Genomic DNA, 18727 nt, shown 5'->3' on the forward strand with positions numbered 1-18727 from the left:
AAAAAAAACCCAAGAGCGGCGGCAGCGGCAGCAGCAGCAGCAGCCCACCCGCAGCAGAGGAAGCCCTGGCGGCCCCGCATGCTGCGGCGCTCCGCCGCCTGCCCCGCTTTGTCTGCGCCCGCTCCTTTTGCGCAGAGGTGCGCAGGGCTTTGTCTGCGGAGCTGAGCCCGGCCGGGGACGCGGGAGTGCTCGCCGTGCGCCGCTTCGGGCTGCTGTGCCCGGGAGCGAGGGGGTGATGGCTTTGTTTTCCTCCCCAGGCTTTTATTTTGTTTATTTTCCTGGTGTAATTATGGTCTGTTTCAAAAAGTGGCGCTGATTTATACCGATTAAAATATGCGGAGAATCGGGTTGTGTATTCCTGCGTACGTGGGAAGATAAGCAGTATTGCAAATGAAAAAAAAATGAACCTCATTTTTCCTGCTACCTGCTGCACTTAATCAGCTTATTGTTCCCAACTCCCAGCCCTTCTCACAGAAGCAGTTTCCAAGATCAGCTACCTCAGGAAGAAAAAGCTCTCATTTCCCAGGGTTGATTAAACGATCAAAAAGATTTCACATCCTTTACTTTGTGAAATATCAGCAGATTTCCTCTTTCTTTGCCCCTCATGGAGTGCCCGCTTAGTTCATCAGTGACATAAATCCTTCATGTACATAGTCCTCAGTGCACAACAAATTAGATCATTGGTTTGCAAACAACAAATCTGGGCCTGCAATGACTGATAGACTGCTCTTAATGCATTTACAGCAGCAAAATAAGCAAAGCATATCTATTGCCAATGGGCTTACATTCACTGCCCCAGATCCACATATCCATTAAAAGTGTTTATTGTACACAAATTTTTAAAGGTTGCAAACAACTGAGGCAAAAGGGATCTTCTTTGGGGATTAACAGATTTCAGAAGAGGGGGGATTGATTTTTCTAGCCAGATATTGGTTTCATTTAGGTTATGGGTGGCACAATGATCCTTGTCTCATGAATTTCAAGGGAAAAACAGAGCATGTATCTGTCTGACAATGGATTCCCATTTATCAGGGGCTATAGCCTCAGAAACATTTCAAGCTTCCATTAATTAGTTTCACCATCAAGAAAAATTATTTCATTCTCTGCCACTGCTTTTCACTTCTACACTAACCCTTCTCTTGGGCCAACACAAGGGACCTGACTTGAATACAGTAGTTAGATGAGTTCAAATGGCACCAGGGAAAAAACATGTAAGCAAATGTGTGAGCATACATTGGTGAATTTTCAACCCATATAGGTTTCCTTATACTTGTTTATAATGGACAAATGGGACTAAACCTTTATGCCAGGACCAGTGGCTGAGTGGGATGGGGATGAGAATGAGGAAAGAACAGAGCAAATTCTTTCAACTACAATGCCACTTTATGGCAGCTCATATTGTTCATGTAAGCAGTCCTGGCCTGGGAAAGCTGTGAAGAGTAGGATGTGTTAACTATGGAAAGATTTGAGGAAGCCCCTGTGTCTTGTACAACAGCTTCTTGTCTTGGTTTCTCTGCTGTCTAAGTCTCAGATTTCAGTTTAGAAACTGAACACAGTGTAGCTGGGAGGAGGTGTGGGTTGAGGTTCCTGTTCACTCATGGCTTGGTTTGAAATTCACTTGGTTTTAGCCACTGTGTACAGTGCAACTGTAAGTAGTGTTATTGCAATCATTCTTGCTGAAGAACAGTTGAGATTAGCTTGGTCTCTTTTGTGGGCTTCTTTTTAGTTAAACACCAGACCACACATGCCTTTGTGTAGCTATTTACATGCTATTTCTTAACACATGTGAGCATAAATTAAGATCAGTTTATTCACAAATATGCATAAAGGTATAGGCATTTACATGCTATTTCTTAACACATGTGAGCATAAATTAAGATCAGTTTATTCACAAATATGCATAAAGGTATAGCGATGTGTAACTGTGTGCCACCATATGTATGTGCACTCAACCTACATGGCTTCATCTGCCTAGCATGCAGGGGAAACAGATTTTACTCCTAAATTAGAAATTAGTCAGCATGTAATCATGGGGACATCATGTAATTGCTCTGTGCGTCCTCTTCCTGTTCATAAGCAGTGTGAGAAGGAGCTGTAGACATTGGAATCACACCATGCCAAGCAGATGGGAACCTAGAAGTCAGGCATGATCCTTTGGGTCAGCATATCCAGCATCCTGCTGGGGAACCACGTCACTGCTCTGCTGGAAGGAAGGAAAGGTTTGAACCACAACGGAGCAGGACATCATTGACAGCAAATCTCTGCCACTGAGTATTTCACCTGTGACAAACTGATGCCATGCCATGAAGATCATCTCTTGGCAGACATTGCCCAACCCCAGCCAGTTCTTTTGTCTGTGACAGAAGGAGGCAGGGACAACAGCTAAAGTGTGCCTGCTTTATTGCAAAAAAACATGGTAGAATTTTAAATGTGTTCTTAGCTGGAAAATAATATTTTTTTACTTAAAATATTATGATTAGGTCTTATTTCGTTTTACCCCATTGATAACAACTGATTGTACAATTAGTAGACCACAATAATAGGTGTGATCAACCTCATGTGCCTTAAGTTTATTTCAAAAAGTTTATGCAAAATTTTAAATGCATATCCTTCAACTACACAGCCTGTACTCCCAACAGTCATATGTGTCTGTAGCACCCTATTGGAAACAATAAACCTTGACTTTTTTAAAAACAGTAAGATTTAAAAAATTAGGCATTTTTTTCCTGTTTGAATTTGGATTATTGCCATTAGGTATCCAGTATTTCTAGATTTGAACTTTTTGCAGTGGTGGTGCATTGCAGCTTTGTGCTGCTAAATGTCATCTCCATCTTCTGTGGAACAGGTTGCTCACTGCATTTGAGGAACAGAACTACTTTATGACCTTTAGACGTGACTAATCCAGTAAAATTTTACCTGTTACAATCTCTTATTTTCACCTACTTGTAATTTCAAAAACTGTCTAATTTGGAGCTGAAATTTACCAGGCTGGAAGCTCTGAGGGGAAAAATAAAAAGAAATTTCAGTCCAGGTAGGGAATCCATGTTTGAAATTTTAAGAGTCTCAACAGAGTAATACCTTTAATGCTGCTCTTGTAAAATGATTTGTTTTGGAACTACTAATTTGTATTTTCACTGAACTCAGTACACAGTTACTAACTATGATTTCTATCTAGTGAATAATATTGCTGAATGCTGTCACTGTCATGAGTTTTGCCTCCTCCTCAAGCTTTTTACAGTCCCAGGAAGGCTACAGGTGACACACTGGGATGACGACCTCACAGTTCAGCAAGTTCGCATCAGCAGGTGCAGCAAGGTAAGTGTCAGTTCTGGCCGTGGGTGCCCCCTAGATGGTGTCCCCAGATGGTGTCCCCAGATGGTGTCCCTCTCTACAGGCAGAGATCTCTTCCCTGCAGAGATGGGAGGAGGTAATCCGCTCCTGAGGCCGTCACGAGGGGATGGGAATGGGCAAGGTGACAGGTCCAGGAGCTCAGACAGGAGCTTTCCCTGCCTTGTGGGGGAGCATTCACTGCACCACGAGGTGCCACCCAGCTCTGGTAATCCCAGCACTGCCTTCTCTGACTCTCAGTTAAGTGGGATAAACAGAGCGATACCGCCAATGAAGCATGAATTCATCTCTGAATAAAACACAGGCACAAATTGCCCCAGGACTGGCTTTAGAAGTCAGCATTGTAAGGTTGATCCTGGTGGGCCTAGGAGAGGTGGTGCCTAATTTCTTCTTCCCTGGTGCTACTCACCACTTTTAAGATGCTGCAAAGGACTTTTGCTGCCCTTGGGGTGGGAAGGGAAGGAAGATATGGAGGCTAGATAAAATGTCAGGCAAGGGAGGCATCATGGAGGGCAAGGAGAGAGAAGGCACTTTGGGGTGCCAACACAAAGCCCCTGGTAAAGGTTTAACTGGGTTTTCCAGCCCCAAGTCCCATGAGAATCCTTTCAAACCACCTAGCCACTGGACTTGAGGGCTCTCAGCTGCATGAAGAGCTGACCCCTGAAGACATGAGTGTGTGTTCCACCTCTTCAGCTCCTCCAGAAGTGATTTCTTTGAAAGATGGAGAGATTGGAGATTTAATACTTGTCTAAGCAGCTTTCAGGCTTGTTAAAGTGCTAATCCCATAACCCCTGTCACAAGCCTGGAGGTGTGCAAAGACTTCACATGTCACTTCACAATCCCCTGAGGAAGCAAGGGAAACAGGAAGACAGAGGAAGGAAAAGGATTTTGTGGGGGATGAGAGTGTAGGGGCAAAACTGAGCCATTTTCCTTCAGAGTCTAGCCTGAGGAAGGCTGAGGATGGACAGAGCAGCTCAGTGAGGAGAGAGAAGGAGAGCTAAGTTGGTGGAAGGGGGTGAGTGAGAGCACAGGGGTTGGTGAAGGAAGATGATGGTGCTTGTCATGGGGGAGCAGAGGTGTCTTCTCTGCATCCCCTGCTCTCCAGAGCCTAGCATGCAGGAAAGCGGCTTTTGCTCTCCATCCCTTACTTGGTGCCAGGGCAGAAGTCAGTGTTCTGCAGGTGAAGGTGTCCGAGGGAAGTCACCCACCAGAGCTGGATTTAAAAGGGGACTGGATTATTTTAGGGCCTCTCAGAAAACAGGTGGTTATGTAAGGTCAAATCTTAGCAAGTGTAATCAAATCTCAGTTCTAAGCTGATCACCAAGCAGGGTGTTAGGAGTTATTTATTCAAGCATTCTTCCCTGTGTTGTGACTTTCTTCTGAAACAGCCAGAGCTGAAGCTGGGACTAAATTAGGAGAAGCTGTGGCATCCTCTCCTCCTCTGCTGACCTTGGGAAATCTGCCTTGCCAGCTGCACCCTGACATTCCTGTGCTAAACAGTACTCTCAACAAGGAGCTTGATTGTGTGCCAGAATTTATGGCTTCTAGTCAGTTTGTGTCCAGCCTCTGGCTAGCTCTTAGGTGCCTTATATACCCTGTAGCTCAGGGCATGCTGCTTGCAGCTATATAGCATCTCTCAAAGCCATGAGACAATAATTACCAGCCTCTCTGTGGCAATGTTTTTCCTTTATTGCACTTGTGCTGTTCACATATTATCGTTCTCACAGTCCTGCCTCCATAAACCCCCACAGTGTTATTATTGTGGATTCTCGTGCAAGAACTGCTGTGAGAATTGCTGTTCCTCCCACTCCTTCTTTTTCTTTGATATTGCAGACTTCAGTGTATGAAGGAGAAAAACAAATGTGGTGTTCAACAGAAGAGTCAGTAGCTATTGAAATTCTCAGTAAATATTATCCAGCTTTGTATATTCACAGAAGATTAACAAGCAATGAATGTGCAACATTTGTACATGATGAACGTTCTCCTCCCAGATCCAACAGAAACAGACCCAGAAATAATCCATAGGAGTTTTAAGTGGGTCTTGATGAAAATTGTACCATACCAAGGGAAAGCATGGCAAGAAATCCTGCTACTGGTCACTTTCACTGTCATCATCTGCAGCATCAGAGAGAGTCCTCAGAGGAGGATGTTCCTGTGGGACCCCATCATTGCCCTTTACAGCTGGCCAGTAGGGAAAAATTCCCCTTTTTCCCTCTCTTCTTTTCCTTTATTTTCTTTTTCTTTCCAGAAATAACTTTCAGCATTACAGTCAAAGTACACCATCAGCTGTCAGTGTCCCACAAATAAATCTTCATGGATGCAAAACTGTCAGAACATCCTTTGTGCAACATGTGCATGCTCCCCATGCAATGATGGCTACTAAACAATTCACTTCTTCTATGCTGTGTTTATGATGCTTGACTGGACCAGAAAGCAAGCTGCAATTCCAGGTCCTTGGCACAGAAATATCCTTAGCAGCCTCCCAGTAAGAAGCTTCAAAGCAATTTGTAGGTGTGTGCCTCCAGTGGGAAACAAGAGGGTAGAGGACCTAAATTAAGAAAAAAAAAGGTTGGAATCTGACAGTGGAAGGCCATCAAAAACAAAAAAAAATGAACAAACAAACATTACAACATTAAGCTCTACAGTTGTGCAAGATCCTTGGGGGAAAACAGAAGGCTTTGTACTAGCAGTACACCTAAGCAATAAAAAGAATTTTTTTTTAATTTATTCAGATTTTGATCCCCTTCCACAGTTATATCCACCAGGGATCTGCTATCACATGGCAGCTAGAGCATTTAGCATCCATGTGTCTGGGAGGTGAGCAGCACCCCAAGAGACAAGATAATGGAGCAGAAGAGCTGCCTCCTCTGCCCATTAGTCAAATGTTCCCAAGGAGAGTGTGAGATGCTCCCCAGAAGCAATCATTTCTTTCTGAAAGCCTCAACTGCTACATGAAGAAAATCATAATAATGGTGGCAAAGGGCTGAACTGAATGAGATTGCACAGCAGTGCTTTTATGTGGTAGGAGGAAGAAGGAAGAATGCCTCTTGCGTGGTGTGAAAGCCATGGGAAGATATGTGCCCCCTTAAGAAGAAGGAAGAAACATTTTACCAAAATGTTTAGGAAAAGCCTTCCTTTATTGGGCTGCTGGTTTCCAGGGAGAAAGAATCAATCATTCAAAAAGAAGAAGGAAAAAAAAAAAGAGAAAAAGAGCTGTCAGGAAAGGAGACATCTGGAGGTGACTTGTGTGCAGTTTCTGCTTCTTAGCCCAGTGACACTGAATCATTTGCTACACTGTTTTAAAGTGAACAAAGCTCTGGAACAATATGATTTTCTGATTTCTATTTAAATAAAAACACACTTCTTTTTTTTAACAAGGCAGTATTACTTCTCTGTTTAGTTCAATGCATGATTTTAGAGAGTGCTAGTGTACCATTTAATCACTGTTCACAGGTACATGGCATGTAATTCACACAGAAGGAATCAATTATGAGAAAAGAAAAATCTGAAAAAGGCTCTTGAGACAATACTATGCAAACTCTGTGATTTTTTTAAGGGCAATCACAAGCTCTGATTTATAGCAGTCACATAGATAACCAGATTAACTACCTCGGCTTGATAAAAAAGGAAAAAATGCAAAGTGTTTCTTCAATATATTAATGTTGAGCTTGTTCTGTACATGTCATTCGGGAGAAAAATAATCTTATAAATGAAAAAAGCAGATATTTTAATTGTGGGTAGAGTGAAAATGAGAAAGAAAGGATGCTTTATAAAACAATCTAACAAAGTCAGTCCTATTGTGTCATTACCAACAGCCTGGATGCAGACATTAAGCAAAGTGAGTGCACAGAAATGATGCTCACTAATGATATTGCTTTCTCTTGGGACAGCTTTGCAATGAGCATGGGGATGCTCTTAAACAATGAATCACAAAGCAGTTAGAAACACTGAGCTTTTTGTGCTGCATGGCCAAGAACATCAGTCTCCTCAGCAGATGCCTGCATGGCTGAGTCTTATCTGCAGGTCCATGAACTTTCTCTCCACCACCTCTTCCATATTTACAAATAAGAATGATAAAAATGTAGTTCTGTCTCCTGAGATCTGATGGTAAAAAGGGCTATCTCAAAAAAAAAAAAAAAAAAAGAGGGGGAGGGGATTTCTTTTGGTTTTCCTTTTATTTATGCCAATCAAGGAAAAGTTTCTGTAAGTTACTAAAATCATGCTATCAGCAGTCTTGTGAGTGTGAGATGCTAAGACTTGGCTATCTGTTCCAAGAAAGGCCAGACTCACTGCTGAGAAGAAAATATAACTCTGGTAACTAATGAAGTGTAGGACAGACTACATGGTTTTATATCATCTGCTATAAAAAGCCCCAGAATGTCCTAAAGCATTTGTGCCTGGAAGCCTGGGGCCTCTAATGATGTTCTAACATGTGCAAGTAGAGCACCCTTGACCAAATAAGAAAAGCAGGGACTTCATTTTTCCTGCAGAAGCTTTTGCAATAGCCATTTGGCTTGAGGACTTGTTATGTCCCCAATACCCAGTTTGTAGCACAGACAGGGCCATTGCTGATGGTTCAGAAAAACCTTATCACTTAATTCATATTTCCTCAAAGGACCCTTTTCTATAGGTTGGTCATGGAAATCTCCCTCTCGAGCCCTGGCAGTGGAAAAACAGCCTCTTTCCTCTCTGCCCTATTGCCAGAGAATAGGGTATGAGTGGGAGTATCAAGATCAGGCTCTTCTGCAAGCTGAGCTCAGGGACACTGAACATAACTTTTGTATCCAGCAGCAGGCACAGATTCCCAAAGTCAGCACACCCTGTTTATTGCAGTCTGTTATGGATGTTTCATCCCAACACCAAAATAACTGTGGGAGATTTCCTGAAGGAAAAATGATAAAACTCCCCAGGACCATGCCTTCTTCTCTGCATTTTTAATGGACTGATTTGCATGCAGTCAAACAACCAAATATCTGTGCAGGGAAAGCCAAGTACCCTGTATCTGTGCTTCTTTTCTACACTAGCATAAATGACACGAGGCTTAGGAGCATGGTGAGCCCTGCAGGGGCAGGATTACAGCCTGTGAGTCCTCATTTGCAGGCACCTTACTGCACTGAGCTTCTCACCAAAACACTGTTGACATGACAACCTCACTGATCTTCTATGAGACCAACAGACAGTCCCTTTCTAAATCCAGGTCCTACCATGGTTCCCTCACCTCTGGGATCCAGAGGCACTTGGTAGGCTGCCTGTCTTCAGGAGGGAAACAAACATTTTACTGCCTGCTTATTTCCCTGCTCACTTCCAGTTGGGTATATCTTTGTGGCAAGTGATAAATCTCTATCAATAATGCACAAAGTCTCCCAAGTATGTGGCACAAGCTTGTAGAGATACATTTCAAAAGTTCTTGTGCCCCACGCCAGCCACAGCCCTTATCAGCTGCATCCCTGAGTCTGTGCCTCAGCTGGGATTTCCTCCCACAGTCCCATGAGCTCAGTCAGCCTCTGGAAAAATCACTGTCTTGTAAACTTGTGTTTTCTTTGTCATTCAAGTGAGCTGCTATTTCTGGCATAACTACTGTTTCCATGGCTACACCAGCTCATAAATAGGGTCAGAAACCTTGGAGATGTTTTTTTAAGTGATTCCTTGGAACAGAATATAATCTGGCTGGAGGTGATGAAGCTCCTGAGTTTTCCTTTGAGGCCACGAGGACTGCACTCCTGTTACCACCTGGACACCATGGTTTCCAGTGCACCTCTGCTCTGGATCCAATGGCAACTGTTGTGGCCAGAAAAGATGGCACTGGCCTTCCTGGGGAAGAAAAGCCTGGGTAGGGAGGAACAGGGATTGGGTTCTCAGTCCCTGGGCAGGACTTGTCACCCATCTGGGGCAGCAGCCGGGCACAAACACGAAGCAGGTGCCTCTTGCTCTTGAAGGAAGCTGTGCACCCACAACTCTGCAAAGTAAATGCTACCCACTTTGTGACAGGAAGGGAGAGAGAGTATGGATGGCGAGAGAGGACTGATAATCCTGGGAGATAAAGAAAGAACATGAGAAGTGGGGCCCTTTAGGGAGTTTCTGTCATGTTTTGTCAGTGGTAAAAAAAATATCTTCATGTCACACCATGGATTTTTTTTTCCCACAGTCCACTTCTTGTTAAAGGGAAACGAGACAGATTTCATTGGGAAAACAGGAAAACAAAGGGAGTATTTTGAAAACAAACAGCCTGAACATATGTAAATTTTGAAGCCTCAGGAAAGAGCAGTAGAGGGCTGTACAGCTGATTTCCCCAGCAACTTTACCTACATAGAAGAAGGCAGAAGGGGAGGGGGAGCCCCTGGAAACCTGTCTGCAGCAGATGGAGGCATGGGAATGAGCAGCAGGGATGGGAGGGAGTCTGCTGCCAGCAGGCTGCACCTCTTTATATCCACACAAGCAGGTCCCTGCCCACAGTAATCACTTCTGCTGTCAGAAGAGGATGAGTGCAATCAATCTCCACACATTTGTATACAAGCTCTAGTCATCACAGGGAAAGAGAAGATGCCAACAAGATGCTACCCCTGTTCTCTTTCCTGTGCCCAGAAATTACTGCACCATCCTCTAAAAGCTGTGTGATTGTCTGAAATGTGTGGGAACGTGTGTTTGCTCCTTCTCTGCTAGATTGAAAGCCTCTCAGCTGCATCTAGGATTTACTTCCCAGCTTTTCAGTGCCCACTCAAGGGCTAGGACCTTATTGATTTGTTTTAATGTAAGCTAAGAGTCTCGCTGAAGGATTTATCCTGTCTAACTTCAGCATCTGAAGGGTCAGAGGCCCCAGCTATGGGACTCCTGCTCAGCACCAGTGCAGTGCTGCACTGGTGTTCCCTGCCAGGGCCTGTCACACCAGTGAGAGACTGTCCCTTCGTGGCCATGCACAGTCACACCCCTGGCTGGCTTGGCTGCTCCAAAATCTCCTCCTCCAGCCTCACCCAAAGACAAATCCCATCCATCATCAACAACCCCACACTTTGGTTTCCTTCTGCCCTCATGTTGCTCTGATTCCCCTGCTGCTGCTCCATTTACTGGGATTATTTTCAGTCGTGCCAGGCCTGATCTTGTGCAGTGAGGAGGATGCTCAACAAGGGTAAGCGTGAAGCGCTTCACCAGGCCCAAGAGCCCCTGAAGATTGTTAACCTTGTGGTTTTACCTCCAGCCAGACAGTTACAGGCCATGGCTGAGGCACTGCCGCAGCTGAGGATGAGGATGATCTCCCAGCACCTTTGTGCAGGACTCTGGACCTTCTCTTTTCACCCTGAGACTCCACCAACTCTTTCCCCATCTCTGACACTGATCTTCCAGGCAGTTACAGCAGGCTATTAGAGCACATGGGAGATTCCAAGGACTGGGTATAAAACAGTGTGCATTGCCACACGTGGAGTTTTGGTGGGCTGGAGGGTGGCCTGAGCTCTGCCTCTGAGGGCCCCTCCCAGTGACAATGGTGCTGGTACCCAGATGAGACTTGGCTGCTCCCTCAGCCCAACACCGTGGGTCTCAGGAGTGACTGGTTGGCCACCCACGTGGAACACAAAGGTTCCCATTCTCCCCCTGCCTTCCCATCTGCTTCCCTAGAGCCCTGCAGCACCTCAGCAGCATTCCCTAGGACTCCCTTGAGTGGACTCAGCCCTGCTGGCACTGGGCTAGCTGCATGCATGGCTCTGTAAGGTGTGTCTTCACACAGCAGCACCTCTGAGAGGTTCACTGGAAACCCCTCCAGGCATTCACCAGCACAGGAGAGGGATAGGGAATCCTCCCTTCCCTGGCATGTGCAGACACGTGTGTTTCCAAGAAGCAGCACCCCTCAAAGGCCAGGTTATTTCTTTACTTCCCTTTGCTTCTCCAGAGATGTCCCCCAGAAGCTCCAGAGAAGCCACAACCTTCTTGCAGAAAGGGGCACATCACCCCTCGGGAATGTGCTGAGGCTCTGCTGCTCCCCCAGACCTTGCTGGAGCTCTGCCCGCCCAGCTCTGGTCCCACAGTGCTCCCCCCTCCCAGCCCTGCCGTGCAGACACCGCCCACGAGGGATGGCCTGATGTCACCTGGTGGCAGGGTATATCTGGAGGACAAGGGACACCTCGAGACTCTTCCTACCCAGGCTGGAGGACGGGAGTTGAATGATTTGCAAGAGGAGCCCTTGGCACTGTAAGTGTTCCCTGGGAGCTCAAAGCAATAGCAAGGAGGGGCAGGGGGATGGAAAAGGAACTGGCTGAAAAACAAACCCAGGGGAGAGAAAAGTCCAGATAAAACTCCATGGGGGAAAAGTTTGGATGTTGGTGCTTGGAGAGTGTGAACAGATCCAGTAGCTGGGAGAGGGAGTTGTGATTCTTGCGTGGGTTCTTTGTTTCCTCTATCATTAGGGCAGGTGCTGCTGCAGGGGTTTGTCTCAAACCTGGCTGTACAAGCAGGGGCTGCTCAGTTCCTCATGCTGAGGAACCCCTGGGGTGGGCATCCCTCTGCTGGGGCTCCCTGGAACCCCCCTGGTTTGTGTCCTCAGCTGGCTGAGCCTGCTGAGACCAGCACTGGGGGGCTGCCAGGGAGCAGCTGGGACAGGCAGCTGGTGTTTCCTGCCGCAGCACCCAGCCATACCTGCAGGGCACAGCAATGAGGAGTTCATGACATGGTGCTGTACCTCTGCTCTCACTGAATCCCTTCTTTCAACTGGGATAGTCTTTCCAGTGATCCCCACTTGGGAATATAGTTCTACTGGAAATGAGTTTCTGTCTCTTAGAGTGCATCCTCTTTCACCTGTTCTTGGTGTTAAAACTGCTGCCAGAATGAAGGATTTGAAATCCTGTGTAAGACACAGGAGCAGAAAGGGCTGGACCTGCATGGACTTCTTCCCATCACTATGATTAGCCACCTCAAGCAATTAAGACTGGAGCTGTGAGACTCCTCAAAGGCCCTGGATTTGATACTCCCCGACAAAAGCCTGAAAGGATGATGCTAGTGGCTCTCCCGAGGCCAAGGCCTGAGCATGCAAGAAACACATAAAGAGAACGTGAGCACAAGGATGTTTCCCCCTGGTTCCTCTCTGCTCACAGAAGAGTATCTGCATGGAGGGCCATGGCTCATGAGGGTTCTGTGTCTGACACCCTGAGGAGTGTAAGACAAGCGCACATGGAGGAATCTGTATTTTTGAAAGCTTTGGATGGGGGAAGATGAGTTCCTACACCAAAACAGTCTGAAAAGAGAAAAGAAGATCAAGTGATGCATCTACATTATCTGCCAGGGACATTTTCCACAGAGAGTCAGAGATTAAGGATGGAGCAGATTAAAGAGTCAGCATTTGTCATAGTATTCAAGCCCCTTTAAATTCAAATAAAACTAAAAGAAGGATGATTAACCTGGCCAACAACCCCGAGGTGGGATTTCTGACGCAACTGAGATAAGCCCATTAATGTGTATTAGGTATAATTAGCATTCAGATGCAAGCAAAGCTCTTACCTAGAGGATTAAGCCCTAGACTGAGCAGAAATGCTGTCAGGGGCAATTAGGTAACACCTCATCAGAGGAGGGAGCAGAGGAAGTGCATGGCAGAGGATCTTATGCCTCAACAGTCTTTGCATCCACAGCCATCAGCCCTTGCCCTGGAGCTGTGTGCTGGTGCTGGCAGGAGCAAAAGAGCTCTGGCAGACCAGGAAACACTGGAAGAAGGCAGCATAGCACTTGCAGAGATCTAGAGGAGACTCAGAAAGTTTGTCAAGCCACCTGTTTGATCTGGTACCAAGGACTATCCAAGTAACCAGGTATGGTAAGACAAAAGGCTGTGAAATTCCCATGGGAAGAAGCTGCTACTGGCATTTCTATCATGCCTGTGATCCTGGGTTGCTTGTCTGGCTGTGTGTGGGGGCAGTTTGTTCCCAAGGTGTGGGAACTGGGGCAGTTTCCATGCTGTGGGGCAGGACCCACTCCAGCATGAATGGAGAATTCTTTGACTCTAATGATGGCAAGCAAGTCCCACCAGCTCCATGGTGGAAAGGCAACTTTTCCTTTGGCAAGAGGAAAGATGTTATGTGGCATTAAGGTTCTTTCCATCCTCTGTCATTTTTTAGTGATGCATGGAGAGAATTAGAAGTAGAGGGAGATTAGTAAGGAAGAAGTTAGAATTGTCCCTAATGTTAGAAATGTCCCTAGCTAAAAGTTTCGTTGAGTGCTCTTTATTGAATGCATGCAGGGGTGAGTGGATGAAGTGTGATTTGGGCATTTTCCTACCAAATCCTAGGTTATTGAATATCTGGTAAATGGATACAACTACTTCAGTTGTTGGGGCAAAAAGAAACTTCAAGGGCTGAATCTTCCCATTAGCTATTCCTCTACTGAGTGAAATTGGGGACAAAATGTGGACTCAAGGATTTAAGAGGTTTTGACTGTCAAAGACATATTTGTGGTTAAGGTAACATGCCAGTGCACAGCAGAGGTTATTGAAGCAGAACAGGAATTCAGCAGGAGATGGAGCACAAATACATCTTTCAAGTTTTGGATGTCAGTCCTAAGGGATGGAAATCTGTTAGCTGGTTTGTTTTTTCCTTTGTACTTTTGGGAGTAGCCCTTGAGAAGGGTGCCAAGTAACATGGTGCTTAGAAGTGGATGCATGTCTCTTAGTTCAGGAGTGGGGTCTAGCACTGAGACAGAGACCTACTGGTAAGAATTGCATCTGAGAAAGAGACATAGTAATAGACTTTGGCACGTTAGCAGACATGCTATGGAGCAGCTTTCTGGTGCAAAGCATTTTGTTGTAGGGCAGTATCATCTGAATTCTTCCCACCTGAGTAACAGAGAGGGACAAAATTCTGTCTTTGTTTTGGAGGCAAATGCCTTCATCTCTCAGTTTGGCCCTAAAAATCTGTGAGTCAAAAGATTTCATCTCTCCTCCCAGCAGTGCAGTCCAGGTCATACCTATCACTGCACTTCCATTCTCATTCTGTAAAAGAAGAAGGTGACAGTGTTTGCCTGTCCTGCCACCATGCTGTGAGGAAAAAGAAAAAGCTGTAAATACTGGGCAACTGTTCAGGCACTGCAGAGATGGCAGCCAAATAAGTAACTTCCAGGGTTTGAGCTGATCCTTGTGTTTGTGGGCACAGAGTGTGCTTAGGAAGCGTTGTGTTACACGCGGGGGAATAGCATCTGTGCATACTGCAGCTTCAGACACAACCATCTGCTCCTCCATTTGGGGCTGCTGGAACCTGTCCAGTCTCCTGCTTGGGATATTACAGCTGAGACAGAAGCCTGACCACAAGCGACACAAGAACTAGCCTGCCTCTAGGTGCTATCATTTGGAACCATCCTACTGCCACCACAGATGGAAAGATGCTCTGGATGAAGTATTTCCAGACTGCCACAGATACAGAAATATGGCTCTTCACCTTGCATGGATGTGGAAGTGACACAGGAGGATTGCTCAGATGATCTTTCTCCTTGTATATAAGGATTTGCTTTCCAATGCTCTGGCTATTTCAGGATAAAGGAATGAACTCTCTTTAGACTAAGGAAAGAAATCTTTGATGACATTTATAGTTCTGAGATTAGAAGTCCAGAGTGTCACGGCAGGTGATGGTGGGGATTAAGCCAGAGTACTATGGTGACCTAATGAGATTAGTCTTTAGAAACAAATCCTGAAGTTAATTCCATCAGCGATTACATCACCTGGAGATAGGAGATATATAACAGTCATGGGGAAAACATGACTTCAAGGAAGAAAGAAAGAAGTTGCATTTATTTTTATCCATAAATGCACTTGTCCAGACCATTATATTACTAAAAGCATACTAATTAGCACAAACTTCAATGAAGGGCTGGTTGCTTCCCTTTGGGCACTGGTGAGAGTTATAGCTATCCTCTCTGGGAAGGAAGCAAAAGGCTCAGAGTGCAGCAGTTCTGCTGTCTAAGACAGGAGACATGTCTCCCAAACAGAAATTGCACCCTGATAACTATTTATCTCCTGTGGAGTTTGGCTCATGTACAGTGTGGTGAGGAGGGGTCAGCACATGTAATACAATGCTCAAAAATACCAAAGTGGGCACACCCTGGGGAAAATTGCAGGCTTTACTCCTGTGAATCCTGAGAAATTTGTGAAATAAACTTCTGCCTAAAAGATAGTCTCTAGGGTGTTGCCTCAGCCTTCTGCATAATCTTGCAATGATCTTGTGCTATTTCCCATGAGTTATATTTTAAAACTTATATTTCCCATGAGTTTCTAATTGACAAACATTGGGCCCTAATTGCAGCTCCACCCAGACAAAGGACCCATCCAGCCCAGCGTCCCATGTCCATCATTGTTATAAAGGTAATGCTTAGGCAGAAGTATGAGAACAAGTGGTGTATCATGGTGATTCCCAAGGACAGGATATTTCTCTAAGCCATACATGTGTCTTCGTGGCTCCTGTAGTCAGGTCCTGAAGCAGTAAGCAAAAACCTCAGCAACGCTACTCCAAAGCTAGCTAGAAAAAAAACCCAGCATTGGTGTTAAACTTCCTGTTTTATCTAAATTGTGGGGCAGGTTTCTGCAGCAAGTTGTCTCCAAGAGTGCAATTGTGTTTGAGACAAAAGGAGGTGTTAGTCTCCATGACTCGGCAAGACATTGCACTGTAGAGTAAATGTCTTTTTGGCCTTAGCTCAAGTGCTCTTTGTTTGGCATCTTAATTCCAGCATGCCAGATGAAAGGCAGCACTACCCTGCTTAATTTGTACTCATTACAATCTTTCTTTATCTATAATACCATTATCTTTAATCCTGTCACAATTATATTTTCCATACTTCTGTCATCTGACTACTGATGCCTAGAACAGATAAGCAGAGCGTTGTGCCAGTCCTTGCTGTTATCTTGCAGACAGAGGGATCTGAGAGAGGCCCGTGCCAGCTGCCCACAGCCCAGCGATGAGCGAGACCCCGGCCGCCAACCTCAACACCGGGGATGCTCCAACCGGCCCCACCACACCGCGCAAGGGACCCCCCAAGTTCAAGCAGAGACAGACAAGGCAGTTCAAGAGCAAGCCCCCCAAAAAAGGAGTAAGAGGGTAAGGAAATTGTGGAAAGAAAAGAAACCGTGCTAGTTGAGTCGCCCCCCCACTGCTACGTCGTGCTTCTGTGCATCTTCCTTGGGCAAGGATCCAGAAGGCTTCCCCCTGCCCCCTCTCAGCTTCTGCTCCCTGCCCACAATTCTTCTTCCTTGGCTGGGGCTTAGGGCATCTCCCCTTTCCTTGCTGCTGCCCCAAACTCACTCCTTACCTGCTCTTTTCTCTCCTAGGTTTGGAGATGACATCCCAGGCATGGAGGGGCTGGGCACAGGTAAGCTCTGCAGGATGTTGTCGTGCCCTGCTTTAGCACTAGCATAGACAAACTTGACCATGGGAAAGGATTCTGGGGTGGCCTCTGTTCCCCTGGCCTGTCTGCAGCTCTCAGGGTCACCAGAGAAGACTAGTTCTGCCTCCCCAAGCTGCCACGTTCATGCTTATACACTATGTGAAGAAAAGACTATTTATGTATGTTTCAGCTTCAGACTACCTACATTGGGCTGCAGAAGTGCTTGTTTGTTTTCTGCTAATACTGTGGCTAAGAATTTCAGCAGCATGAGATTCTCAAATAAATGCTAAATGCTAAGCTATTAATACCAAAAAATCACAGAAACTAAATCCCAGATGGTCAAGTATTTGTGTTGTCATCAGAATCCTAATTTTAAGAATTTTCTGTACCCATCTGGGATTGAGAAAAATGCATTGGATGAGCTGTAGCCAGTCAGATCTTTGAAGTATTGATGAAGAGAGAGTTACAGATCCTGAATATTGTAGGCCAAATTATTCAGCATCTGATCTTAATCTGCACACGTCTTCAAGAAGATCACAGTTTGACTACAGGTAATTTATAAGAACAGGAGAAACCACATAACTGGAATTAACTAGTACACCAGTTTACATAGTCACTGAAGAGACTAGGAACTGCTGGCTTGCTTTTGTTCACAGAGAGAAAGTACACTGATTTGGTTTGGTCTGACAGGTAGTACCAGATTGGAAATGCTCATCTGCCCATTTAACCTTCAAACAGAATCTCATTCTTATTAATGTTTCCTGAGTAAATCAGCCTTTCCATTAATAAAAAATAAATCCAAGGAGTGCATTGGGCTATGAGAACACATTTGTCATTTTCCCTCTTTTGCAGATATCACCGTGATTTGCCCATGGGAAGCTTTCAGCCATCTGGAACTGCACGAGCTGGCCCAGTTCGGGATCATCTAAGGTGTCAGCATCTCTGCTGGTGTCACCTGGTGACTCCACAGATCCCAGCATGGTCTTTACCACCTTTGACACTTACTTTTGGCCCTTGCATCTGCTTGCTTATGGGCAGGGTGGTTTTGTAAGAGCTAGTTATGAGAAACTTAACTTTGCAGATTAATTTGGCAAAGAAGTTATTTGGGACCCTGAGCAGACCTCATGTTCCATGTGATGAAACTACTGAAAAATGTCTTAATGTCTCCCTGCACCATAGTCTTTCTTCTCTCACTGTCATAGATCTTCAATGTTTATGGCAATATGGGGAGGCTGTATCTGAACTTCTTCCCTGATTAGCTGAGATATTGTGTGCATGTATGTCCAGACATAATTAAATCAGCCTATTCTGTTTTCTTCCTTCCCTCCTTTCTTCAGCTTTCTATATAGAACTTCTATGGGTAGGTCCCCATGTTATTTGGCCACCAATTATTTGCTCAGAGTACATCTGTAGAGAGCAGCATTAGAGTCACACCAGTCCAGACATTAGGCTGTTTTCCATAGGAGATCCTTCCCCAGCAGCTCCCATAAGGAACGTGCTGCTAAGATTTACCTCATCAGCAAATGGGGAAAAGGGCTTGCAAATGCTGTCTCTGCTGTACTGCCCACAGGCTATGAACCATGAGAGTCTGGCTGTTCTCATAATGTTAAATGAAAATGTGTGCATCTGAGATCAATAGCTAAGTGAATTAATCCTATTATTCATTCCTTTGTGGTTGCACTTCCAAAGAAGCAGCCCTCCAAATGATGCTGCATTTCCTCTCTTTTGATGGGAAGCCCTGTGTGACACCTGTCCCCATGCCAATACATATTTACATGAGACATTTGCTCCGCAGGACATGCTTGCTGCTTATTAAGACAGAGAATCCTTATGATCTGTCACCAGACTGTGCCAGCGGTCCTGCCACATGCAGCAGAAAATGATATTGCAGTAATTGCTCCCTCTTCCCTGTATTTAGCATAGGACAAGTCTCCCTTCACCCTGCCCCTCGTAAGTAGGAAGGCTTTTCTCTCTTCACTCTCTTGGCAATTTCAGGCTCTGGAGCTTGTTTGGACAAGCAGGGAAACGGTGTCCCCAGAGAGAA

General features: G+C 45.4%; 1 protein-coding gene across 1 annotated transcript; it reads left to right on the top strand.

The window, feature by feature from the left end:
* The first annotated feature begins 16257 nt into the window (after positions 1-16257).
* Positions 16258-17612, top strand: PDE6H (phosphodiesterase 6H). The gene is made up of 3 exons (XM_066550627.1): positions 16258-16397; positions 16628-16668; positions 17536-17612. Exons 1-3 carry the CDS (start codon positions 16258-16260, stop codon positions 17610-17612), a joined length of 258 nt encoding a protein of 85 aa, XP_066406724.1.
* The last annotated feature ends 1115 nt before the right edge of the window (positions 17613-18727 follow it).

The sequence above is a fragment of the Molothrus aeneus genome, chromosome 5 (assembly GCF_037042795.1).
Source record: "Molothrus aeneus isolate 106 chromosome 5, BPBGC_Maene_1.0, whole genome shotgun sequence".
NCBI classification, from domain to species: Eukaryota; Metazoa; Chordata; class Aves; order Passeriformes; family Icteridae; genus Molothrus; species Molothrus aeneus.

Bases quoted from the DNA above. Each gene is read 5' to 3' on its own strand.
- PDE6H (XM_066550627.1), top strand. From the start codon at position 16,258: ATGAGCGAGACCCCGGCCGCCAACCTCAACACCGGGGATGCTCCAACC. The intron at 16,398-16,627 runs GTAAGGAAATTG...TTTCTCTCCTAG, and splicing joins CCCAAAAAAGGAGTAAGAGG to GTTTGGAGATGACATCCCAG. The intron at 16,669-17,535 runs GTAAGCTCTGCA...CCTCTTTTGCAG, and splicing joins CATGGAGGGGCTGGGCACAG to ATATCACCGTGATTTGCCCA.